This window comes from Phyllostomus hastatus, unplaced genomic scaffold (genome assembly GCF_019186645.2).
Source record: "Phyllostomus hastatus isolate PE091 unplaced genomic scaffold, TTU_PhHast_1.1 phas_contig_40, whole genome shotgun sequence".
Lineage (NCBI taxonomy): Eukaryota > Metazoa > Chordata > Mammalia > Chiroptera > Phyllostomidae > Phyllostomus > Phyllostomus hastatus.
In genome coordinates, this window is record NW_025333872.1 from 3,400,745 (window position 1) to 3,427,520 (window position 26,776).

A 26,776-nucleotide genomic window follows, 5' to 3' on the forward strand; every position below is an offset into this window, starting at 1 on the left:
AGACCAACCGAGTTCATTCACATATCACTGAGTTAAAGCATGTAGACCAGTGCTGGGCAGACTGGTGCCTCCAGTTTATTACTCTCTCCTCTCCCTTTCACTCTTCTTCCTGGCTCTTGGACCCTCTTCTGCAATGGTCCTCCCTAGCCCATTCAGACCTGTTCACTGTCACCTCCTCCAAGAGGCCTGTTCTGTCCACCTCATCTTAGGTACCCTGCTCTTCCTCCATCACCTCATCTTTCAATTTTTTCTCCTTTCCAGACGCCAAGACCCCAGTTCTCCCCTTGACCCCAAGGCTGTCCTCAATGCTCCCCAGTCTTCCCGCACTGCCTCACCATGTTGCACCCCACACAGCACATACCAGGCTGGCCTGTCCATCTCATGTTTTATTGTAAAAATGTTAAAAATAAATTACATTTGACATCATTGCCAGTGTGTACATAGTGTGTGTGATTCCAGAACAGCCAGTGACACCCCAGCAAGGTGGGGTGAGGAAACTAAGACGAGAATTTTAATACATTTCACAGAAAAATAGAATGCCACTGCTTCTCGCCCCACTGTCCAGCCAGCACATCCCTGGTTACAGGATGAGTGGGGGTGTGGATGCATGTGCCTGTCACAGTCTTCACGTGTGCGTGTGGGGTGGGTTCTGGCCCTGCTTGGCCCCATAGTATTGGGGAGGGTGCTAAGAGGCAGAGAGGGTGTTGGGGTCAAGGGTGGTCACCCACCTCCTGCTCAGTATCCATCACCTGTGATGGGTGCCCTCCCAACTCTGCTCACCTGCCAGTCCATGTAGGGACTCTTTCATGACCTTGGCCTAAGTCACTGAGAAAGGCCCAATTGAGTTGGGAGGAAAGAGACTGAATAGGGATCGTCCCAATCCTTAGGACTCTGCTCTTTTTCCTTCTCTCCCCTTTGGCTCTAAAGCTGACAATGGATGCCAGGTATATAAAAACAGCAGTTTATTTAAAAAATAACAAAACACGTAGGGCAGAGTGGACAGGCCCCAGAGTGTGCATCATGGAGAACCTAAGAACTCTGCAGCCCCTCACCAGAGACAGTCTGTATACAGTTTCACATTATCTTTTGCTCCCCCATCACAAATCCTTTATTACACACACACAGAGGAGGCTAGGGGGAGGAGCCTGATTCACATATTTGGCCATTTCCACCTGTGAGCCCAGAGCAACCTGGGGAGTGAGAGGTGAGGTCCTTGTTCTGTGCACGGGGAAACGGAGGCGGGGGCAGAGCTGAGCTGGCTCCTGCAGCTCCCTGGTGACCAGCTCCAGGAGTTGTAGCCTCGGTGGCCATGGCCTTCCCCTTCTCTTCCACCCACCACTTTCTGGGAGGCAGAAAGCCTGCATCCTTCATGACTTGGCCAAAGGGTGCCAGAGACAGGATGCTGGTCTCTAGGCTGGGCTGGGCTGGGCTGGGCCTCAGTACACCAACAAGGTCTAGGACCCCAGGGGCACCCCCAGGCCTCCCTGGTATCAGGAGTGTTGCAGTACCTGCCCTTTATCTCCTCACTCCCTTCCCCCAGGCAGTCTCTTCCCTAAGGAGGTTTGAAGTAGGGGCCAGTCAGGTAGGCAGAGGGATTGGGAGGTGGTTAAGTCCTTGCCCGAGGCAGGGCCCTGCTCCAGCAGAGACCTGAGTGCCCAGCCCCCACACCAGTTATCCCTCCAGCAATGCCTAGCTCAGTGCTGAGCCCACACACAGAAGCAGCTCATTAATACTGGTAAACTCAAATGGCCGAGGCCACAACTTAAGAGAACCATGTGACATTCTCAACCGTATGATGGGGGCAAAGGTCAGTCCTGCCAGCCCATACATGTCTTTGAACCATCAAATAAACCAGCTATGCTCAGGACAGATGCCTCCCACTGCCAGGGTGCCCGCTCAGCTGGAGAACAGAGGCCCTGTCCTGGACACACACCTTGCTTAGCTGTAGGGGATGAAAGGTGAGACAGGCCCCTGGCTCCCTACTCTCAGTTCCAGGGGCTCCCAGGCATGGCAGGATGCCCCAGGATAAAGGTAATGGAAGCAGTCAAAGGTGGAATGGGGAGCCGGCCCCACCTCACGTGCCCCTGGGGCAGTTTGCCTTATTGTACTCGTTCATTAGCTGTTCATAAGGCACAGAGAGCTCTGACTCGGTGCTGGTGAAGGTAGACTCGTCTGATGAGGGTAACTCGCCCAAATTCAGGGGCACCTCAGCCTCAGCCTCTTCCTGGGGCCTCTCCTCCCTAGTCAGGTTGTCCTCTAGCGAGGACTTGGATGTCTCCTCGTCCAAGAGGCCAGTCTCCTCATTCACATAGCTGATGCTGGCATTCTGGAAGATGAGTGGGTGGTAGTCCTGGGCATCCCACGGCTCGCCCTCCTCGCTGATGCGGTCCAGCTGGTTAATGAACACCTCAGAGGCTGGGGAACTATCCTCGGGGGGCTCTGCCCCAGCCTCCTCACTGGGGGGCCGTGACACATGGCCTTTGCTCCTTAGTGTCTGAGACACCTCTTCCAAGCTGGGCACCCGGTTCTTAGAGTAGAACACCAGGGGGGCCAGGGAGGCAGGGACATCTGTCAGCCTGTCCTCCTGAGGCCCAGGCCCTGGCCCGGGTCCTGGTCCCTGTCCCAGTCCCGGTCCAGGTCCCATCCCCAGGACCTTCTCCCCACCCCCGCTCGTCTTCATTGCCTTCTTCCCAATCTGCTTGATGAGGTCATTGTAGGTTTCTTCCTTTTTAGACAGAAAGCTGAAGATGTTGACGTCCTTGGATGGCGTGCTCCCTGCCATCTGCAGGGCCTTTTTGGAGTGTGGGGAGCTCTCGAAGGACTCCTTTCGCCGCCGCCGCCGCTTCTTAATGGCTTTGTGGACCTCCACAAACATGCTCACCTTCCAGTTGACAAAGAGGGACAGCCAGGCCAGCCCCAGGTAGATCCAGAGCTCCACAAAGTAGCGGTACAGGGCATGGTAGTTGGCACTGGGGTTCACACCTGAGGACAGAACAGAAAGCCCAGAGGGTCAGGAGGAGGGTCAGTGGGATCCAGAAACACTCAAAGGCCAAAGCTGTTATCTGAGAGTGGGCACAGTACGAGAACACAGAAGGGGACACACTGAGAAAGGAAGGAGGCCTGCTCTGGAAGCTGGGCGGTCCCATCATTCTGCAGGGCCACTCCCAGTCAGAGTGGTTCCGCTGGGCTGAGGGAGGTTCACGGAACAGTCCATGAATGTTTGCCTTTCAGTTAGTCACCACCCCCACACCTAGCTGTTTCATGTACTTTTTGGGGGGTATATGTTATAGTTCAGTGAAAACCAAGATGGAAATTACCTGAGAGGGCTCTGATACTCTCAGTGAGGGCATGGACTCATGGGTTCGATAGAAATGAGGCTGGTGGTTGGCCTGAGAGGACTGTGGGCACTGGTCCCAGGAGGAAATATTCTGGACAGCCTTGATTCTCCTTCAGTAAGGTCTGGCCTGCCTCCTGATTTCCTGTTTCTGACATCCTTGAATTGGTTCCCCCCATGGCCAGACTTCTGACACCTGCTCCAGGGAGCCCTCTGGGGTCACCCTGCACAGTTCTGGTTGCTTTCCTACACTCTGGGATTATCTGAGATTCATATAACTTTCCTCTTCCGGCATACTGATCTGCATCATTATGTAACCTGTGCTTCCCCACTCCTCCTCAGGAGACTGGGAACAACCTGGAAAAGGGACTGGAGAATGGGGGCTTCCTTTGGAGTGGGGCTCCCTGAGCAGGGGCTTATTTGTTTTGTTTTGCTTTTTAAACCAGTTTTACAGATAAGGACACTGGGGCGGAGGTTTAGCATCTTGCTGGAGCTGAGAAAGTACACCTAAATACCCTGCTGTGCTTCTCCAGCACAAAGGTTTCTCCTTTGCCTGCTCTGGGCCCCAAAGGCTACACAATGGCAGGGTTGTGCTTCTGTCTAAATTTATCTCCCAAAACAGCAGGCCCAGATCTGCCAGGTCAGTAGAGTGTTCAGGCCTCTTTCCTGTTCCTCCCCCCCTTAGCCACCCCCTCCCAGCATTCCAAGTCTCCACTTACAATGGGGCAGGATAGTGACCTGCCCCTGCCCCCTGAGAAGGGGAGGGGGAGACCAGCGGCCCCCGGAGCAGAGGCTGAGGTCAACTGGGCAGGGCAGCAGGCACTGGGGGAACAAAGACTGGGGCAATGCAGCCAAACAGGGTGTCAAGAAGATGAAGAACCAGGATGCTATGCAGGCCACAGGGCACAAGTACTAGAGTGGCCAAGTGACTGGGCAGACAAAGGGGCCAAAGAATCCTATCTCCTGCCTGGATTAAGCAGGGGAGGGGTAGGAGGGAGTGTCTGGGCCCAAGCAGCTTGGAAGAAGGCCTCTGTGTTTAAGCCGCCTGTGGCAAGAGCAAAGTTTCAGGTCTCTGAGCCAAGCCCCTGGGACAGCTTCCTCAACTCTGATAAAGGATGGAAGGAAGGCAGCTCTGTGACAAGGAGGGGCCCTGGCTCGGCCCAGGGGCTCTCTGAACAGCAGGCATAAATCCTGCAGGTGGAAGGTCCTACCTCCTAGCCAGTGCACCCGAGTCCAGGAGGTGGGCACTCATGTGTCTTTCCCAGTCCTCAGCCTGCTAGGGAGAGCTCGGACACTAACACGAAGACAGGAAAGGAGGAGAAGAAAGCCATGTCCCAAGAACGGGAAATAGGAGTCTTCTGCAATTACTCTGTGCCTTGGTTTCTCCTTCAACTGGCAGGGTGGGGTAAGGACCCTACTGGGTAGAGGAAGTGCCCAGGAAACAAACGCTTACTGGGGGTCCCCATGAAGGTCAGCTGAATTGAGATTGGGGAAGCAGAGAAAGAGAAGGTGGGGAGGCAGAGGCAAGGGGGCGGGGCGGACTCACCGGCCACGAAGTCCCCGAAGCCGATGGTGGAGATGGTGATGAAGGAGTAGTAGAGGCCCTCGATATAGTCCCACTCTTCAGTCACCATGAACACAAAGGGCGGGATCACCAGGTGGACCAGGACGCCCCACACAATGAAGATGGCTGTGCACGTGATTTGTGCCTTCCGCTGATGGGGTGGTGGGAGGTCCAAGTCAGACAGCAGTGGAGACTAGGGGATCCCAACAGGGACACCCCCAGGGCTGGAAAAGTGGCCAGAGGGGAGGCCAGTAGGGCACCACACCTGGGAGGAGGCTCACCACCCAGGAAAGGAGGGAGGGGCAGTGTTCCCAGCACAACCCGGGAGAACTGGGGGCTCTGAAACTGCCCTCTGGCCATCTAACACCTCTGTCCAATTCTCGGATCCTTCCCATCCCCCATCTCCTGCCAGTGCCCCCCTCCCCATCTCTGCCTAAGCACCTAGGGTTAGGGACATACCAGGCTCACGCCTCTCTTGGTGAGGAACTGGCCCAGCCGCTTTGCTCGTCCCCCGAAGAACTTGCCCAGGGCACTGATCCACGTCAGGCAGAGGGGCACCCCGAAGAGACCATAGAAGACACAGAAGAGACGACCAGCGGGAGTCTTGGGGGCCACGTTGCCATAGCCTGAGGAAGAAGAGAAGTAAAGCTAAGAACAGAGCCATAGTGGGGGTACTGGGCCCAGACTCAGAGTGACCCCTGCCTCTAACACACACACACACACACACACACACACACACACACACACACTTGAGGCCCATTCTCCAAGATCACTTCCTACTGATCTAATGCCAAAATTACGAAATGACCTTTCCCTCGGTCACATTATGATCATGATCATAACAGTTACAGTGGGATGGGGCTGTCTCTGCCATCAGGTTGGAAGCTTGCTGAAGGCAGACCAAGTCTCCACCACCAGCAAGTCTTCTACTAGTCTGTGTGACATCCACGTGCATATCAGAAAAAGACGCCGTCTCTGGGTAGACCCCCCAGAACCACTGTGGCAGAAGGTCTCCAAACATGGACATTCTTCATCCCGGCCCTTCTTCTGCACCCCCGCTGCTGCTGAAGTCAAGCTGGTGTCTAATTCCCCTCCCTTTGAATCTGGGCTTTAGCAACTTGTTTGACTAGTAGCAGTGGGTACGCTCAGTCTAAAAAGACTGCTGCTTCTTCCCATGATCTCTTGAAATGCGTGCTTTTGAGATTTTCCCTCCTGCAACCCAGCTGCCACATTGTGAGATAACAACATCGTGTTTTCATCCCCAGCTGAGCTCCCAGCCAACAGGCAGCCTCCACTACCAAACACGCGATGGAAGAAGACATCATGAGAGCCTGCCAGTGAGGCTTTCAGGCAACTCTGGCACCGGCCACCGCAACCGCTACAGCCTGGAAGGCCTCCAGTAAGAGCCGGCCAGTTGAAACCAGTCAACCCACGGGATGGCAAAAGATAAGAAGTTATGTTTTTTGTCACTAACTTCTGAAGTGGCTGCTTATGCAGTCACCCATAGATAACCAGAACTGACACGCAGCTTGGCGAGCAAGCTTGGGCTGGGTTTGTACAGTGTGCAACCTGTGCAACCTCCTGCATGGCTCTGACTATCAGGCCGTGTCATTTCAAGAGCTCAGGTCAGGAATCCTGAACACAGGCTCCCAGGCACGACTAGTCACCAAGGATTTACTAAATCACCAGGAAAAGTGTCAAAAGGACAGGCTGTAAATGACCCAATTTTCCCTCGACGTGGCCATGGGACCAGAACTGTACTCCTATAATGCTCTGTGGAGCTAACACATGGCGGTGGGTATCCTGAGGGTCCCTGCAGACTTACCGATGGTAGTAATGACGGTGGCTGCAAAAATCATTGCATTGGGCCAGTTCCAGTTGTTGAAGGTCTGGTTCCCTGTGATGGCCACGCCCTGATCTGCAGCATCAGATACCACCTAAACAGAGAGACAGTGAAGATCGAAGGAGGCCAGGCTAGCAGATGATTTCTAAGTGACAATGCTCTATTAAACTCCTTATAAGAATTCTCATGTAGTCATCACAATAGCAAGCGGTAATATTTTATCCATTTTATAGATGACAGTACATTTGATAGAGGATCAGAGAGGTTAAGTGATTTTCTCAAGGTCACACAGCTGTTAAGTAGAGTTGGTCCTCAACTTACAAGGGGGTTACATCCCAATAAGCCCACCATAAGTTCATAAGCTGAAAATGCAGTTAGTGCACCTAACCTACCAAGCATCACAGCTTAGCCTGGCCTACCTCAAACATGTGCATAACACAGCATTCAAAAAACACTGGCAACAAAAACACAGTGCACTGCAGAGAGTAGGTTGTTGATGTTTGTGATCACAGGGCTGACTAGGAGCCATGGCTCACTGCTGCTGCCCAGCATCACAAGAGAGTATCCTGCCGCATATCACTAGCCAAGGAAAAGCTCAAATTCAAAGTTCAAAGTATATTTCTATGGAATGCATATCACTTTCACACCATTATAAGTCAGAAAATGGTAAGTAAAGCTCTAGGCAATCTGGCTCCTCTAACTGAGCAAGTGCTTCTCACATTTACCAGGGTGCCCCAGAGTCACCTGGAGAGCTTGTTGAATGGACAGCGGGGCCCCACCAGAGTCTCTGAGTCAGCAGATCTGGGAAGAGGTCCAAGAACGTGCATTTCTAACAAGTTCCCAGGTGACGCTGAAGCTACTGATCCAGAGGCCACACTTTGAGAACCACTATACTAGACTGTTCTGCCTCCTGAAGAGGGCAGATGTGAGGCAGGCACTCAGGTGGACCCTTGCGCCACACTCAGCCCTCCATGGAGAAGTGTTCTACTGTAAGGTTGGCCTGGGAGGGCCCCTCATACACCCTTCACCCCCACTGTCAGGACACCTGTGAAGGTCAAGCTCAGTGTCCTCTTGGATCTGTCCTCCAAGACCTCCTTTTCCCTGCCTGGGACTCTATCCTCTCCCCCTACAGGCTCCCCCTTCCTTCTTCTGGAGTCCTTTATCTCAGTCATGGGCCCAGCAATTTCAACATCTGGGACAGGACGGATCATCAGGTACATACTTTTCAGAGTGACTCAAAACGGCACTGGCAGTCCCACAGAGCCTCCAGCAACTGTGTGCTGCAGATGAAAGGCCACGAGGGGAAGTCCAGGCAGAGGCCCCAGGGGAGGCCTTATCTGTCCGAGGAGCACTGATAGCTGCCAAACCTGTTTCCACTTGACCAGACCCTGCCTCTACCGGGGTGTCCAACCTTCTGGTGTCTCTGCGCCACACTGGGAGAGGAAGAGTTGTCTTGGTCCACACATTAAATACATTGCAACATATAATCACCAAAAAATCTCATCATGTTTTAAGTAAGTTTACAATTTTGTGTTGGGCCGCATTCACAGCCGTCCTGGGTTGCAGGTTAGACACTCCTGCAACTCATCCTTCAGTTCTGCTTCCACTCACCCCAACCTATCAATGGCAGGGCCTGGACCCCAAAAGGCAGCCCACAAGGGCCAGGATCTGCTCCAGATCTGGGGCTCCAGGTCTGCCCCCAAGGAGGGCCATGGATGTCCCATCCAGTCCAGATATCAGGAACTCAGGCATATTTCCAATAAAAAAATCAAGCCTAGGTCTGAGGGAAGAGAGTGAGGGACGGAAGCAGGAGAGATGGGAAAACCGAAGTTCTAACCCACCTGCAGCATGACTGAAGTTTGGTGGGAAAAGGGAAGGGCAGGTTATTCTGAAGGAACGTGCGGTCTGCAGCAGCAGCAGCAGCAGCAGCAGCAGGCCCATGTAAACGGACCTGCAGACATTAAAGAATTTCCCACTATACTATGCTTGTCTGACAGGTCCTCACACCACACCACTGGCTGCCCTGCCTCCTTGCGGCATTTCCACAGCGTCTCTCTGCGGGCCGTGAGAGGCTGCCTTCAGCCCTGCCCGCAGCGAGCTGGCTGTCTAACAGGCCAGGCCATGTCCATGTGAAGGCTCCAGAACATGTTGATAACTAATAGCCCAATAGGAGAACTACAACAAATATGAAGGTCCATCCAAGAGGTTTCCTAAAAAATGGAATCTGTGTTTGAAGCAGGAGAATGAGGCTGTGTCCTGATTCTAGAACAGATGGCAGGGCAAACAGAACCACTCAGACGTCTGAGAGTGGAGACTAGAGCACAGTTCATTGTCAGCGACGAAAAGAACACACAAGGACACCTTTTAGTGGGAAATGTACCACTGACCAGGGAAAGATGTGCCTGAAGTGCTGTCTCTGGTCATCCCCACAGAATCCCAGGGAACAAAACAGATTTCAGGAGACCAGCTACCCCTATTCTCATTCAGACAAAAGGGGTGGATTCTGGCAATGCCAGCCTGAACTCCTGCAGACTTCTCAACAGCAGAATGTTTGGCACACTCAGAGAGGAAGTGGTGGGCACTGAACGCGGGCCCAGGGTCGCCAAGAACCAGTCATGCTCGGTGAAGTGCATCTCCCCCTCCAAAGGGGTTGCAAAGCCTTGCATTTGGGTGGAAATCTAAATGCAGTAAATCTAGGTTCAGTGAGGCAGCCGAACACCTGGGTTTAAAGACATTCATGTGGACAAGACAGAGAGATCTAGGGTAGAGCTGGGATTAATTTGGGTCCATTTAAGGGCAGGTAAAGAACAAGAAGTATTGATCATTATCAACCTGGCCTGAGGTCTCCACTCTCATGCCAAAGGCCTGGCTTCATCAATATTTTAATCAACAACAAAGTGAGGACAGAAATGGATGACCAGTCTAATCTGCAAAGGATGCAAAATTGGGCACCAGGCTGGGATGGGAAAATAGCTAACACACTGCAATGATAGTCTGGGACGCAGAAACATCCGTACTGGAAAACTGGGACTGATCCAACAAGACATGACAACCTTTTAAATTTTTTGTGTCTTACACTTTGGGTTAGAAAAGACCAGTATAGGACTGGAACGTATAGAGGGGAAAAGTCCCTGGGTATCAGCTGAGCACAAACTAGCAAACACCAGGGTGGCTACCAAAAGAAAAGTAAATACGTCTTGGGCCATGTCAACACATTACCTACTCAGGGCGGGGAGGGGGGTGGGGTGCGGGTAGTGGCCCGTTGTTCTCCCCGGCTCAGGCCATTCGGGGTCACTCTGTTCCATTCTGGTCGACTTCACATGATATATTAACTAACATGTGAACTAACAGGCCAGGGTCCAAGAGGGTGCAGGGGTGGCACGTTTAGCTATCTCAGAGTGGACTGTCCTTGGCAGTTGTCCATTTCTGGATAATGAAAGGTGTTTAGACCAAGTGTGAGTACTGTACATCGGGGTGTTGAAGGTGTGGCTGGAACAGGGGTTCTCCCCTGAGGGTGGCAGCATATTCTGGAAGTGTTTAGAAATGCTGTCTGGGGGGCGGGGGAGGATTGTGTCAGGCACCAGGGAGGGAGCAGCGAAGAGACGAAATCCATTCTAGTGATGGTGGGGGTGCTGCTGGCATTGAGTGGGCAGGGCCCAGAGGCTAAATGTGGTTCATCACAGGATAGCCCCCCACCGTGCCGGCCAACACTGCTCCCACTGAGAACCACTGGCTTGCCAAAGGTGTTAAAAGGAGAAAGATTTATCCGATCTAAAGAGAAACCAGAGTACCAAAGGTGTTATGTGACTTGAGAATCATTTAGGAAATGCTAAAGAGACATGGAAAACAGGAGCTGGCAAGACAAGTAAGCGAAGAGGGCATTATTTTGAGTCAGAAAAGCAGAGCTTCCTGCCCTTCACCCCGTCACAGAGCACCCTCTAGGGCACAGCCGCAGCCTCAGCCTCTGGCCCTGAGTTATCAGGGAGCTGCAGCCACATGACCTCTATTGTCTCTCAAGGTCACCCAGAGAGGGACAGGCAAAGGGGGCATCCTCAGGGCCTCATGCCCCCAGGGCTAGAGGCACCACTATCCCTTACAATAATGCAGTGGTAGTATTTATGCCTACTTGTTAGGTGAGGAAATTGAGGCTGAGAAGGTAAGTGGCAGAACTGGAGTAGGTTCTAGACAGCCTGGTTGCCAGCCAGCACAGTTCCCACCTCCCTCCTTTCACTGCTGCCTGCCCTGGGCGCCCCAGCGCCCCCTGTGGTTGCCTCCTCTCTGCCCACAAGTCCAAGCATTGGCCCGGGAACCAGCTGGTCTCCATCTCAATGAGGGGGAGAGACACAGGACTTCAGCGCTGTTGCATGTTAGACACCCCTCGCTGGGGCTTGCAGATCCATAACCCGACCGACTGGGCTCTTCCTGCGATTCCGCCAGGATTCTGCCAGGCATCACTTGACGGATGAGGAAAGCTCATCTCGGGAGCAAAGTTCCCAGTGTGAACTTGGGGTGTCTCTTCTCTGTTCCCACCACATGCAGCTGTAGCTGTGGTCAGGATTCCACACTGGTTATGGTCAGGGTCACACAAGGGAGGAGGAGGTCTCCTAGAACAGAGGGGCTGACCCAGGTTGAGGTCATCCCTGGGGTAGGGGGCGTGGTGTGGGGAAGCCAGGCCAACATCCAGTTAGACCCAGTGTCCTGTCCCCAGGGTTAGGGAAACAGCTTTCACAGGAGGAGGTGGCCCCTGCTCACTCGCAGGATTCTTTAACTTGGCTCCCAAATTCACACAAGACAATATTTTCATTTTCCACACAACCCTGGACAGTGACAAGAGAGAGACCCTGCACACTGCCCGGGCCCAGCTCGTGTAGGGACAGAACAGAGCTCCCTGCTGCCTCTGTCATCCTCATAATAAAGCAGCTATGATTTATCGAGGGCTCACTATTCAACAAGTGTTATGCTAAGCACTTCACAAGCCTTTAGCTCATTTAATGAGGACAGAATCTTGCTGGGAAGAAACTATAATTTTTTCCACTTTACAAATGAGGACTTAAGGCTTAGAGGTTAAGTAGCCTAAGGTCAGGACGCTAAAAGCAGTGAAGCCAGGAGAGCCCTGTCTGGGTCCACGCTAGTCCAAGCCACTGTTACCCTTCCCACTTCCCACAAAGGCCACAGGAAGGAGGCCAGAGCATACTTCCACCCCTCACTCCAGCTGAAAAAACAGTGCCCTCAAACCAGTCCGTCCACTCTGACAGGAGCTCAGCATTCCCTGGCCGGCCCTCCAGGAGGCCAAATTCATTCCTTTGCCTTTGGCTTCAGGCAACTAGCTGCCTTCACCCCTCCCTCCTGGGCTCTCACTGTCTGTGAAATCTGGGTTCCCGGACAGCTCCTTATCCTTTCGGGGCCAGGGTTTCCCACGCAGAGGCATCTGCCATATCCCCCCTTCCTGAAGGGGTTCATCCTGACGAGAGGGCAGTTCTGGAGAAGGCACACGCAGGGATTAGGAAACAATACCCACCTTTGGACAGGGCAGCTGGGGCTGAGGTCGGGCTTTCCCGTCACAGGGCAGGGTGCGGCGAACCGGAGGAAGGCAGCCTATCTGGGGATGGTGGCTATCTGGCACCCACAGGGCTACTCCCACCCTGCCGCCAGTTCCCGTGGCAGACATCACACACAGAAGGCATCACGTGGGGGTCACAGAGCTCCTTCCCATTACGCAGCAGCCTTCCGGACTGGGCCTGTGGGCTGTTGATACATCGCCCTGGGCTGCATTCATCCTTAATTAACTCCATCTAGGCTCACCTGGTCCCTCCGGCTGGGAAGGGGAAAGGACGCTTAGGGCCATGTGCAAGGCATGGGGCAGCTCAGAAAGAACCTTTGCCATTCCTCGCACCCAGCCCTCACAGCCACCCTGTGAGGTGGATGTGGCTTATCAATACTCAATCATAGATTATAAAATAGTTAATATTTGAATACTAGCTGATAAATGCTCACTTGGTACAAGACAGGCACCAGTCAAAGCATTTTAACTCGGCTCACTGAAATCTATATACAACCCTGTAATGCAGATATGATTACAGTATCCCCTTTATCCAAGGCAAATGCATTCCATGACCCTCAGTGGATGCCAGAAACCATGGATAGTGCCCAACCCTAAATATACTGTGTTATCCCCCCGCCCACACACTTTTCATTTGAAGGAAGCACTTTATGCCTTCTCTTTGGCCTACCTGAATTGCCAGCATCACTGCTCTTGCGCTCTGGGGCCACCATTAACTAAAATGAGGGTGACCTGAACACGAACACCTCACACACAAGACAGTCGATCTGATAACCGAGATGGCCACGAGGGGGCTGACAGGGGGGGTTTCCCAGCGTGCCCACGTTGGACAGAGCAATGATTCACATCCCAGGCAGGACTAAGTGGGATGATGAGAGATTTTATCATGCTACCCAGAATGCCATGCAACTTAAAACTTATGAATTGTTTATTTTTAGAATTTTCTATTTCATATTTTGGACTATAGTTGAATGTGGGGAAAACTGCAGAAAGCAAAACCACGAATGAGGCGGGACCACTGTACCCTTGTTTACTGATGAGGAAAATGAAGCATGGGGGCTAATTAAGTAACTTGCCCAAGGTCACAAAGCTACTCAGTGGTGGGGCTGGGGTGTGAATGCAGATAGTCAGCTAGTAACCCTGAGGGGTCAGGTAGTGGGGTTGCGGGGAGCTATCTGGCTACAAGGAGTGAAGCCAAGTGTCTGGAACATAACTTCCCAGGCCATTGCAAGGGAGACATCCACAGGAATGGAGATTCCCCTAGAAGGTCAACTCCACAGGGGCAGGACTGTTATGTTTCCTTTTCTACTACTGTATTCTCAAACACTGACTGGCACATAGTAGGTGCTCAATACATATTTGTTAAATGAGTGATTGAATTAACTTGAGTAAATGAGGGTGCATTCTCTGGCCTGAACTAACTCATTCTCTGATGTCCTTCCTTCAACCTCCCCGGCATCATTCTGCAGTTAGATTTTAACTAAATTTATCAGCAACAAGGTGGAAGCCTTTATCCAGCAAGAAGATGGCAAGCAAAGTCAGACCCCAGCAAGAGTGGGGTTTGGTGGGGTCAGGGGATGGATGCAGGGGATGCTGAAACCAGCAGCATCCGACTGGTATCAGGGGGTAGGGGATGGGGCTGGTCACCACGCTGTAAGAACAGAGGACAGGGGCTGAAGGTCCTGGGGGCGGGGGCTGGGGCTGGGGTAGGGGTGAGGTGAGGGAGTCATCCAATGGCTCCCTCATCCAAGAAGGCAGAGCGAGGGCAGTGGGGCTGGGAGAGTCCCTGGGTGACCAGAGAGACTGTCCTTCCTGCAGGAAGGGGAGGCCTGTCCCCTCTGGAAACTCCAAGAGAGCAAAAGACAGACCCATGTCCTCTCCCAGGCAGAGGCTCATGGAAATGTGGGACTGACCTGGGTGTGAATCTAGAGGGGTCTCTCAGCTGCTAGCACCCATCAGCCTATCAGCTTCGGTCTCTCCATCTGCCAAAACTGACACCTACTCTGAGCACAGGAAAAGTACCTCACATATTGCGAGCACTAAATAAATGTACCTGCAATCAGAGATATGACTGTATGTGTTTGCCAGGAAGCCAGACCCTGTAGGACTTGAGACCCGGGGGGAAAGACAGGCCTAGGTGAGAACAGGGACACGGCTCCCAAGCTTCCTTGCACCTGCCACCTCTTCCCAACTTTCCCTGTTGAGCAGTGAAGACTGTCCTTTCTCAGTCTGATCATTTGGCTTCCTCAGGCCACAGGGTGTCTTCTCCAACACTGAGGAGAAGAATGCCATGGGTGGACAGAGGAACTGAGGCTCAGCAGGTGTTTCCCAGGTGTCCCCAGGCCACTGGACAAACGGAGTCCAGGAACCTGGGGGAAAGGGAAGTGTATGTTAAAAGGCTCTCTGCAGACAAAGCAGAGGGCAGGAGAAACAGAGGTATACCTAAGATGTTCTGCCTCACCCCTCAGAAGGCCCATCTCTCCTGACCTCTGTCACCCAGAGGCTCCCAGCCCCCTGACCCGTCTCCTGCCTGCAGAAAACACAATGCTACACAGTGGTGACTTTTTGTCCCCTCACTGTGCTCTTTAAGTGAGGCAGAGCCTGGGGACCATGGAGACTTCTCTGAACCCCAGTTCCAACCTCCTGACCAGCTGCCTCCACTTCACAAGGCAGCCAGTCCCCACCCCACTGCCCCGCCCTGTCTCTGTGCTGGGCTCTCCGTATGTGTCCATGCCTGTCTGTCTGTATGTCCATCCAGGCCAGGCCCCACAAGTGAGTGGGTAGGGGAAGTCTGAACAGGACAGACTGAGCACTTTTCAGGCAAATATTTGCAGTTTGGGCTTATTTGAAACAATGGTTTCAAGTTCTTCAAGTTCTTTAACACAAGGAACTCACAGAAAGATACAGGGTGGAGGGGGAGGACCCCAGATCCTACATATTGGGACTCCCTCCAACACCCTGCAGCAGTTTCTGGGGGGGGAGTGGAGTAGGCTGAGGGGTAGTGAGCACCGCTGTCAGTCCCTGTCTAGTCCCCTCCGTCTGATGGGGCTGCTGGCAGATCCCAAGTGTCCTGCAGAGAAGGTGAGGCCCTGTTAACTCTTATTGCAGAGACCAATTAGAGAATTTAACTCTATTAGCTAATCCCCCAATTATCTTCACTCCCTCACTCTCCATCTCCCTGACAGACTAAACTTCCTGAGCTTTCCCTCAGGGGGTGCTGGGATTGTTTTCAGGTGAGGAAATTGAGGCCTGGGGGCCTTAGACACCAGGCGGCCATTGAGGCAGTGGCTCTCAGTTCAGGCTGATTCAGTGCCTGAGCGACCCTCGCAGGTGATCTGTGAGGTTGTCTGGGCCTCGGCCACAACAAGCTCCATAGGTGACCCTGACATGCAGCCACTGCCCTAGAGGAGGGGTATGGGCGCTGGACTCAGGCCTTTTATCTCTTTGAGGAGGGAGGATTTGAGGGCAGAGGGAAGGCATCCGTGGTATTCACCGCCCTCCGGCCTTAGCCCAGGTGACCAGGGTGTGGCTCAGACGCAGGCCCAGTTTATGAGCAAGGTACTGGCGAGGGCCCATTGGCGCCACGCTGACATCGGCGCCAGCTGCAGGTCCAGCTCGACCAGGCCCTGTCTCTCCCAGAAGACTGGGTGTCTAGGGGGCAAGTGCAGTGGCCTAAGGGGACAAGACAAGGCAAAACGTCTCCATTGAGAACAGACCTTAGCTATTGCAACAAGGACTTTGTTAAATTTTCAGATTTGCTCCAATACCTACTCAAATATTCATGTTTTTAGAAGAGAGAAGGAAAGACAAATTGTTGCCCCAACCCCCCAAACCCAGGCAACCTCATTAGGCAATAGGGAAGGTGGGACACCATCCCCACCCCTGATGCACACCATAGGGGTCACTGTCACCACTACTGCCTCTTAATCTGGTCTGCACATCGAGACTATCTGTGCGAGCCTAGGAAAATACTCCCTCCTTGGTCCTCCGCCCAGAGTCAGACATGCCTGAAAGCTGCCCCAGGTGACTCTAATATATGTAGCCAGTTTCAAAACCACTGCCCTAGGCCCAAACCCTCATCTTTCCTTGCTAGAGGGAAGGCCCAGGTCTGGCCCTCCCTGGAGCCAGCAGACAGGCCACAGATGCCTCATTGTCTCGTCCACCTCTGGGCTCTCCCCTCGCCCGCCCTCCCGGCCCATCTCTCAGCAGCCCTTGCGGAACCCAGAGGCACTGGTAGGTCTCACGCTCACAGGGACAAGCCCAAGCCAGATGTGAGCACATTTTCAGCAGAAACCTCTGGGTTTCCGACTTTCTCAGGCCCGGGAGCCCTGTCCTCACTCAGAAGGGACAATGAAAACAAAGGAGGTGACCCTGCCCCCATTGTTCTCAGGCTGGGACGGTAACCCCCTGGCAGCGGGGAGCCCCTCCCGTGGGAGTCGAGCCCAGAGCGGAGCTTTGCAGGACTGGCTGACCTGGGAAGGCTGCAGGTTTGGCTAAAGCAAACAGTGAAGGCCTGGCGGGGTCTGAGGTCAGCATGGGAGCTCAGCAAGCATTCTGAGGCACCTGGAAGGACCAGCTGATGGGTTCGACTGGAACCCTCTATGCCTGGGGACATGGGGAGCTTTTCGGGCCCAGGCCCACAGCACTGCTGCGTGAGAGGTGGCCCTGTGAGCAGGAAAGAGCCTCCTCCGGCCCAAACATGCCAGATGACCCTCTGGAGCTATGTTCTCAAAATTAACCCCCGTGCCATCCTCTAAAGGACTCAGGGCAGGTGCAATGCCCGGAGACTTAAATGACAAGAGGGACATCCTCCTTCCACCAGCAACTTCTCTACCCCCGGTTCACAGCCACTGCCCTGCTCTGGAGTGGCTGTGGCCCCACCCAGGGTTCTGCGCTGGTGTCTTTTCTTTCCAGTCTGGGATGCTGTGGCCTGGGGTCTGGGTTCATGACCTGGCCCCTTCCCTACTCCCAGAATCCACATCCTGGGAGTGCCTGACATCTTTCTGTTTTCACTGGTGCCAAAAGGTGCCTCCCAACCATTGGATCAATAACTTGAGAGCAGGAAATTGTTCAGCCCTCGAGCACATCAGGCGGGCAGAACAGCCCCCTCCTCCTTCCCCACAGGGGAGTGGGTCACTAGGCAGTGGGAGGTCCTGCATAGGATTTGGCTCCTAGCTTGTTGTCCTGTCCAAGCAGGACAACAAACCTCTCTGGCCCCCATTCAACTCCTCTGTAACAGAGTAAGGAGAGCATCAAGTCTGCACCTCCCTCCTTCCTGCCAAAACCCCACATGCATCAGGCAACTTGCGTGCCTACAAACTCCTCTGGTCCTAATCACTTGAGACTTAAGACTCTGTAGGGAAGACTGACAAAATGGATATTACCACTCCCGTTTGGTGGCTGAAGAAACTAACCAGAGAGGGTAGTGACATGGTAAAAGTCACATAGCAAGCTGATAACAAAGCACAGAGAAGAGCCAGCCCAAAGCCACCTCTCAGTTGAGGGCCCTTCCTAAGAAATAACCAGACCACCCAGCCCTGCTCCTGGGACCCGGCTAAGAAATGCCAACCAAAGTGGAGCAGGCAGACACAGGTGACAGGTGACGAAGCGCCATAACAGGATTGAGCAATCACACCCATGATCTAATCTCAGTATTATTTAGGATTGGTGCTCCTCGCCCCCTACTCCTGGAGATGCCTTAGGTTACCCCGATCTTACAGGGTGAAAGAAGGAACCATGGGAAGTCACCAGCCACTCGAAGTTTCTAAAAACAGCCCTTGAGCAGACCACAAAGGAGGTCACAGAAACTGCTGACTTGCCATCTCACCATCTGGGCAGATGACCTGAGGGAGATTTGGTTTGTTGTCAGCCCAGCTGCCCCACCCTGTGCCAGCTTGCTTCCTGCTTTCCAGAACACAGCTCCGCACTTTGGCCTGCCCCATGACACAAGCTGGGATGGCCAGTCCACCTCCAAACTCACCAACGTCAGTGTGGGGACCCTCTGCCAGCAGCATGGGGCAGAGGGGGAAGGCCCAGGCTTTGGGGCAGACACATTTGGGTTCAAACCCTGGATCCCCCAGCCACCAGCAGGTCACCTGGGACATGTCTTTTCACCTCTCTGAGCTTTACTTTCTGTCCTAGACCCACACAGTGGAAAGTGGGGGTACCAAGGCCTCATCGAATTGGGGTACAGATTACATAAAATGATACAAGGCTTGGTCCTAGGCAGAAAAGTGAATGTGGGAAGGACAAGGACTGGGGAGGCGAGCTCAGTTCTGAGGGTTTGTGCCCGCTGCACAGGGGACCTCCAGAGCTGTGGATGAGCGCTGGGCCAGCTGTCAACAGCTGTGCCCTACTCCTGGCTATCACCACCCGGAAGGCTGGGGCTTGGGACCGTACTTATTACCACATGACGCTCTTGTGAGTTTCTGTTATCTAACCTATATCTCCTGCAAATAGACTGTGAGTGCTAAAGGCAGAGACTTCACTCATCCCTTTTCCCAAAACAGAGTCTGGCACTAGTGGGTACTCAGTATTTGCCAAATAAATGACCAAGTCTCCAAAGATGTGTGTCTTCCACCATGTCTCCTTCTGGGGCACAAAAGTGGGTGCGGTGTTATACTGAACATGGGTTCTGGTTCTGGCTCCGCTGGAGGAGGTGGGCCATCCTGGCTGGTATGGGCAGCCCAGTGATGTCTCTGTGTTTCTCTGCCTCAGTGCCTTTACCCTACCTCACCCCACCCACCTGTCCGCCAGGCCAAAACCACCAGAGATCCCAGCCCTGGTGAGTCAGCAGCACTGCAGACTTTGGAACCATGAGGAACGGGGTGGGGGCTTGTAAGGGAAGTCACAGTCAGGGGCCACAGGTCTCCCCAAGCATGCCTCTGCTTCCCTGCTCCTCCACCAGTGGAAAGAAAGCATGCTGTGCTCCACAAAGCTCTCCTATAAGCCCTGGTGGGTGCCGGCCCTGTTCCTGGGGCCCCTGCAGGGGCTCTGAGGCCAAGACTCCCCCATCAACATCCCCAGACTCCCGCCACCATGGGAGGGAACCTGCCCGAACCTCGCCACTCAACCCTTCCCATAAACACCCACACCCTTGAGAGAAGGGCTGTGGTTGACACCCCACCTTCTTGTCCCAAACCACCGGCAAACTCTCTTCCACCCAGGCCTCCAGAAACAGCCTCTGAACCTGCTCCTTCCTCCTTGCCCCCCCCCCCCCTTCACCTATGGCTGGCGGCTCTGGGTAATAAGTAAACTGCCCATCCTTGAAGGCTGGAGTTTTGATGATTAGGAATTATTAAACCTACCCATTTTATATAACTTGTTCAGGATGACCTAATGATGGTTAAACTGTAAACCTCTTTACTAATTAAAAAGTCAAAAGCCCAGGATGTACTGGGCAGTGGTATTAATCCTGCAGCAGGGATGGGCAGCTGAATTTCTCTACTATGAAGTAACCCCCCTGCCTGTTTGTTGCAAAACACCCCTTCCCACCCCAACCTGGCCTGCTGCCTCCAAGCACGGCCCCACTCCTATCCCTCTCCACAAAGCCCCCCACAGGACTCTCCTGAGGGGCAACCACCTGCCACCAAACCCTTCCTTATTGTCTGACTCTCACCTAAGTCCCCCCAGCTGCAGTCCAAGCCCATTTCCTTCGGTTCACTCTCCAGCTGGAGACGGATGACAGCTGGCCTCCATCCTCTCTGGAATAAATTGTAGAAGAAACTACTGGCAAATTGGCATAAGCATTTTGGGATGGGTGGTACTCTTTGTGGGCCAAGGGAGCCTTCTGCCTCAATGGCCCCCAAAGTCCAGATCAGATCCCACTGAACCACAGTTGAAGACAGGAGCCAAGACAATCATGCCCCAAAACTAATGGGGGCCAGATACAAGGGGCGTGTTGCCCTAATGTGCAGACTCCCCACACCCTGAACTTCCAGGCACAGACCTCACACCACGGCAGCTGCACTGGGGGCTCTGATTACCACGATCCCTGTTTGGATGAAGACCACAGGAATGAGACATGAAGAGGACCCCCAGATAGTGTGGGAAAGGAGAGGGAGCCTGATGTATGCAACCAGTGAGCTGTGGGGACAGTCCCCCGCCCACCTCCCATCCCCAGCCAACCAGGCGTGAACGTGACCAGGGCGAAGAAACAGAGCTGTTTTGTGCTGAAGGTATGGAAAAGTACAGAGGCTGCCTAACACAGGAATGCTGGGCTGACGTGAGGGGTGGTGTGGGGATTGGAAAAACCTGTCCCCAACCTGGGGCCCAAGACCAGGGACAGGCCAGGGGGACAGGAAATGGAAACTCTGGGTGGCCCAGCACGAGAATCTTGACTCTGAGACAGCCTCACTGCAGAGGCAGGGGCAGAAACCCAGGACCATGCCTTTGACACACACACTCACACACTCTCTCTCCCTTATTCACAAAGACTAAGATTTCCAAGGCTGCTTAATCCCTGATGCCCACCAGGCTCTGGCGGCCCCCTATCCTCCCAGCAGAGTACAGGAACATTTGACACACACGTCAGTGCTCCCCCGGCCCCACTGTCAGGACCACTGTTTCTTCACGTGTAAAATGGGAACAATGCTGCATACCTGCCCGCCCCCATAACATACACACACACACACACACACACACACACACACACACACTTCTCAAGACTCTGAGGCCAAAGGCTTGATGGATGTGAATGTGAAAAGCATGAAGCAGGCACACAGGCAAAGCTGAAGATGCTCCTGACTTCTGAATTCCTAGCTTCTAAACCCTGGCATGGTCGGGGCGAGCTTTCGTTCAGCCTCCCAGTGCACTGTGTGCAGCCAGGGGAGGCTGGAAGATGGGAAAGTAAGTGCCACCAAATTTCCAAGTCACCTAGGGGTGAGGAAGGGGAGCAAGATCCACTCCTGACGTGACTGAATCCTGTCCCTGGGGAACTCAGTTTCCACAAAACGCTGTGAGTGGCGGGTGGGGTGGCCAGTTCTCAGGCTCACCCAGCGAGGACCATTCATCCTCAAGGCTGCTGAAGCGGGCCGGTTCCATGCTGCTGAGGGCTAAACAAGTGACCTAGCAGTGGGCATCCAGGGCACAGCCTGTTCCCCCCCCCCCCCCATGCACCACCTCCCAGGAAGAAGGCAACAAGGGTTCCCATCACCCTCACTCCCACCTCGGGGTCCTGGGCCATTCCCCTCTTGGGAGGGGCAAAAGTGCCTGCCTACTACAAATGCCACCTCTAGCCAGTCACCAAGTCCCAACCCACATACAGAACAATGTAACCAACATAATTTAACACAAAGAAGGATGCGATGAGAGTCATGGACAACCTTTTTTTGAACTGTGCAGCTCAAAGTTGGGTCAACTGATTTATTAAGTTTTTGCTAAGCACCAGCTATGTGTGCTGATGCTGTGGGCTAAACAAGGGAGTGTGAGACCGAGGCCCCTCCAGGAGGCCCCTGCAGCCTCACAAGATGCAGGCAGGCAGACAGGAGCTACCCGACAGCAGGAGACAGCATGACAAGGCAGCAGGCAAGCCAACAGTGAGTCCAGGACAGTCCCTAGGACCCATACAATGTCCCTTTCAAGTCCAAGCAAAGGGGCTCACAGTAGGACAAGAAGCCCAAACACTGATGGGAAAAGTGAAGCTCAAAAGCCACGAACAGACTACACCGGGGCTGTCTCCCAGTCCAATGCTCTGCCTGCTCTGGAGCCGCCCACTCCGCCTCCCTACCCTCATCCTCAGATCTTCCACCTTCCCTGGCCCAGGTCCCTGACCCTGGGCCCAATTCATAACTAGGAAAGCCCTGCTATTTCACCAGTCACCCCTTTCCTCCATTCTGTCTAGATTTGTGGTGCAAAGATACATTCATAGTGCTCATCCCACAGGGCAGATGTGCCCATGTGGCCAGCAGATTCATCTGACCTGTGACCCTGAACCTTAGGAAAAGCTTTCTTCCAAAGGACTGGGCAATAGTATGCACACCACTGCAGACTGGTGGGCTGAGGTGCCGGGCGCTAGAGATACACAAAAAAATATTCACTTTCTACAGCCTGCTCCCACCTCCAGTGGAGCCAAGGAGGACCAATGACGCTGGGTTGGGCCCTTCTGCCAAATACATACTTATCTGAGTCTGGTGGGACAGACAGGGCAAGGCAGCCAGTCAGCAGGCTTCTGAAAACTCTGTTTTCTGTAAACGGGACCACTGGGTATGCTCACCTAGGGAAAGCTTGCAAATTTACTGGTGTGTGGGATGGGGAAACCCTCCCACGGGGTCTCAGCACACCCTTCCCACTCCAAAGCCGCCAGGCCAGGCCTCCCCTCTCCCACCCCAGCGCAGGCATGGAAATTTGCCTAGGCATGCAGAGAAGCTGGGGTGCCATTGGAAACCCCGACAGACTCCTGCCAACACTCCAGTGCTTTCCATCAGAGCCCCGTGCTGATGGAACGCTCGGTATCGGAGCAGTCCCCTGTGGCTGCCGAGCCCTTGAAATGTGGCCGGTGTGACTGGAGATCTAAACTTTGATTTTATGAACTTTAACTTAAAATTAAACAGCTAAAATAGTCAGTCATATCACGTAGTAATAAAGTTAACTGGTGACGTGCAGGTGGTCACTATCCAAATCCCTCCCCAGGCAGGGTCTGCCTCCCCTGAGCCCTCAGGTTTGCCCAAGCCGAGGTCCACAGTGGACCTCGTGCATGGTCCTGGGCTGTCCCAAGCCTTCCCTGTGCTTGCTTTTTTTGTTAATTGGAAAGGCAGGGCAAGATTTTCTTGGGCTCCACAGGGCTTGGGAGACCTGGGTACACACAGAGGCAAAGATAATACTTGTCCATGGGGCTCTGAACAATCCCCTCGAGGCAGGGGACATTGCCTCCAACACTGGGGACAGCCCCCTGGTTCTGCCAGGTCTGTGCTGAGGAGCCATACTCTCTGCATGTGACTGTGACTCCTGTGCCCATCTCACATCTCCAGGTCTGCAGATCAAAAACCCGTCAGGCATATGTCCCCCTGCACACCCCCCCAGTCTCTGAGACCTTTCCCCTGAAGGTGTTTAGTAGTTGTAGAAGGGGTGCGAGTTCTCAATGTGTGTTCTGTTAAACCATATTTATCTCTGTTTTGTGTACACTGTACATTAAAAATAGCCAGTATAGCCCTGAGCGGTGTAGCTCAGTTGGTTCCATGTCATCCCAAAAAGTAAAGGGTTGCCGTTTTGATTCCGGGTCACTGTGCATCCCTGGGTTGCGGGTTCGGTCCCCACTTGGGGTGTGTACAAGAGGCAACCAGTCTATGTTTGTCTCATGTTGATGTTTCTCTCCCTCATCTTTTTCCCTCCCTTCCCCTTCTCTAAAAATAAATTTTAAAATCCTTAAAAAAACTGCCAGTGTGGAGGTGGCTAATGACACATGCATTATCTCACCCTTTAAGAAAACTCAACGTTGCTGTTTTGAAAGCAATACAACAGCATTACAGAAGACTGGGGAGGCGGAGAAAGACAAAGGCACAGACAACCCTGCCTGCCACTCAGCAGCACCAGCCTGCTTCCCACCCGTCGGGTTTCCCTGACCCAGTGCTAACAGCAGCTGCACGCAGACCCGAGCCGCCTTCTGCCATCACACCGGGCTTGTTTTCCTGCGACTTCAAGTCTGGCTCGTGACTTGGACCAGCGATTTTCAAATGGTGTGCCGTAAGAATTTTTAAAACACACACTACCTGAGTGTTTAGTCAGGAGCAACTGACCTCTTTCCCCTTAGATCGTTGCATAAAAAAATGACAATAGCCATCTGGTATGAATGAATCAAAATCATATCTATTTTTGTCAGATCGGCAAAAAATATATTTTTGGTGTGCTGCAGAACTTCAGTAACTAGCTGATGTGTGACATGAGATGAAAGCGGCTGAAAATCGCTGGCTTAGACAGACCTACTTTGAGAAACACCAAACTGAGATGCCAGGAAACCACCCCACCCCCACCCAGGCAGCGTGCACGCCACCTAGCCTGGCTGCTGCAGGTAGCCTGAGGGTCTCTCACGCCACAAGCCAGAGCCCAGCAAGCCAACGCATAAGTAAGGATCAAACTGCAGAGGAGCCGGGAGAGGTGTGGAGCAGTGTATGCACAGTTGGGAAACTGGCTTCAGGAGGGGGGAAGTCAAAGATGTACACAGTGACCCTAACAAAGCAGGTGGAGGGAGATGGGGAATTCCAAAAAGAGAGGGCAAACTAAAAAAATAACCTGAATCTGAGCACTCTCGAGTCCCTTCATGCTTGGTGAGCACCGGAGCCTTCTGGAGCAGGATCCAAAAGTGCCCCTGGTGTCCTACCCGGGCACCCGCTGCCCCCGCCCCCACTCTCAGGATTCTGTCCTGGGTCTAGACAGATTGAACCAGGGAGTTGGTGACGCACTTCACCACGCACCCTATCGACCTGTCCCAAGGGAACGGAGTGTCCCCAGGGAAGAGGGCAGTGTACATGCCAGAGGTGAGGTGGGGGGTGGGGAGGACAGTCCCAGAGTGCTTGCTGGGTGAGGGCAGAATCCAGCCTGATGGGTCCCCCACTGGGGGAGTTAGAGCCAGCAGTTTTCCAGATTGGGGGCGGACCCATCTGAAAGGCAAAGGAGGGTTCTGCTGGTCCTGCCTCTGAGCTCTGGGAGCTGTGGGGGCCAAAGAAGAGGGACATAAAAGCTTCACAGTTCTCAAGACATTCATTAATAATTACCCTCTTTATTGGTGCTAGGTTTGGAATCCAATGGGGCACAAGCTGAGGGCCTTGTGGGATTAGGGCGGGAGGAGGGAGTGCACACAAGGCAGACGTCCAGTGTCGCTGGGGTGGGAGGGGGGTGTCCAGAGAATGACAGGGCTCAAAGAAAGGCAAGCCCTAGGCTCAGGGTCAGGGGAATATTCCCTGACTGCAACTTTTCACCTTGGAGCACCTGAGACCACCCCCACAACACGTCACACCCTACTTAACAATCCTTAATTTACAATGCACAACCCCACCCCATTGTACAAGACAGGGATAATACCTAATCCTTCTCATAACATCCAAGACCCTTAAAACAGCACTGGGCATACAGCTGGTGCTCAGTAAATGTCTAACTGGCCTTACTGAACAAGTCCTTCGTTCAGAGAGGAGGCAATGACCTGAACTGGTCACATAGCAAATCAGCCAAGCCAGGCCCCAACTGTCTTCCAGTCCCCTCCTGGACCACTCATAAGTAGATCTCTGGCCTCAGCTAGCATCTGGGGGATGGGAGAGGTGGGTGTGGAAAAGCTGATAATCAGGACACCCTCCCCTTTCCTGCTCCCCGGGGGTTGCTGACAAGACACTAGTGCACAGCTTGCTCCACTTAGTCCACTCAGCATTTATCCCTGGGTGAGAGGCGGCTCTGCTACCCGCCGCTCCAAAGGGGGCCTGGATGCTGAGAAGGGAAGGGCACCCTTCCAAAGCTAACACTGTCAGGATGCATTCCATGACCTGGGAGGCAAGAGTTTTATTTGAACAGGAGCGATGGGGAAGGTATGAGCTGCTGTTCTTTCTCCTACAGAAGGTCTGTGAACAGGTGCCATCCTGCATCGGGGGCATGGGAAGAACAAGAAACTCGCCTAGACACAAAGGGCACCCAAGCCAAAATAAACATTCAGCCCATGAAGGACCTGCCCCGGTCCTCAGCATGCAGCAAAATCACCAGTCTGTCCCTAGCCGTGCAGGCAGTGTTGGCACGCTTACACCCCAGGAGGAAGGCAAGGCTCAGGCTATCCCTCCCAAGGTGCAGACCAGAGTCCTGCTGGGGGCTAGCCCTGGGAAGTCAAATGGGGAGATGTGTCAAGAGTGTGGATTTAGCTACCAGGGAGGTGACAAATGATAATGTGGAATGCAGACAGGAACCCCACAGCTAAGAGGCAACTGTGCCTCCCCCTCCAGCTCCTTGATTTTCCTTGAGGACTTGGTCTCTGGGTCCTCTGATCCATAAATCCTGCAGCAAAGGGTCAGGGGACAAGCTGACAGTCCCAACTCCGAGCTGCGGCACCCACTTACATAACTCAGGTTTTCCTGTTTTAAAACTGTCACACTGAAAATGCAAACAAACCTGTATATGGTCAATGTGGTCAGAAACAGCAGTGTGCAAAGCCAAACGAAGAGAGCAGCGTGATGCTGGGTGCTGGGTGCTAAAACGAAGCCCAAGCAGAAAACAGTCCCAAGGAGTGTCTGGTAGCTCAGCAAGGTCGGTAGGACTGGCGGGAATTTAGGACACGGGGAGTCTAAAATGAGGCAACTCTGCAGAGCTCTGGACTCAGAAAGCTTGGGTTCAGGCCAGTAACTAGCAGCATGACCTTGATTAAGTCATTCAAGCTCTCTGCCTCAGTTGCCTTACCTACAAAATGAGGTTCCCCACAGCCTGTCTTACGTTGTTGGGGGTTGGTGAAATGGCCCTGACCTGGCCCACCCAGGCTTTCCTTCAATTCAGCAAGTGCCAGCTCACATT

General features: G+C 53.4%; 1 protein-coding gene across 1 annotated transcript in view; it reads right to left on the reverse strand.

The window, feature by feature from the left end:
* Positions 1-366: 366 nt before the first annotated feature.
* Positions 367-26,776, reverse strand: part of KCNK5 (potassium two pore domain channel subfamily K member 5) — a 37,167-nt gene continuing 10,757 nt past the window's right edge. Inside the window, exons 2-5 of the mRNA XM_045844085.1 lie at positions 6,724-6,835; positions 5,358-5,524; positions 4,881-5,049; positions 367-2,982 (exon numbers count right to left, since the gene is read on the reverse strand). Coding sequence (XP_045700041.1) covers positions 2,075-2,982; positions 4,881-5,049; positions 5,358-5,524; positions 6,724-6,835 — 1,356 coding nt within the window. The 3' untranslated portion in view covers positions 367-2,074. The remainder of the gene's footprint in view (positions 2,983-4,880; positions 5,050-5,357; positions 5,525-6,723; positions 6,836-26,776) is intronic.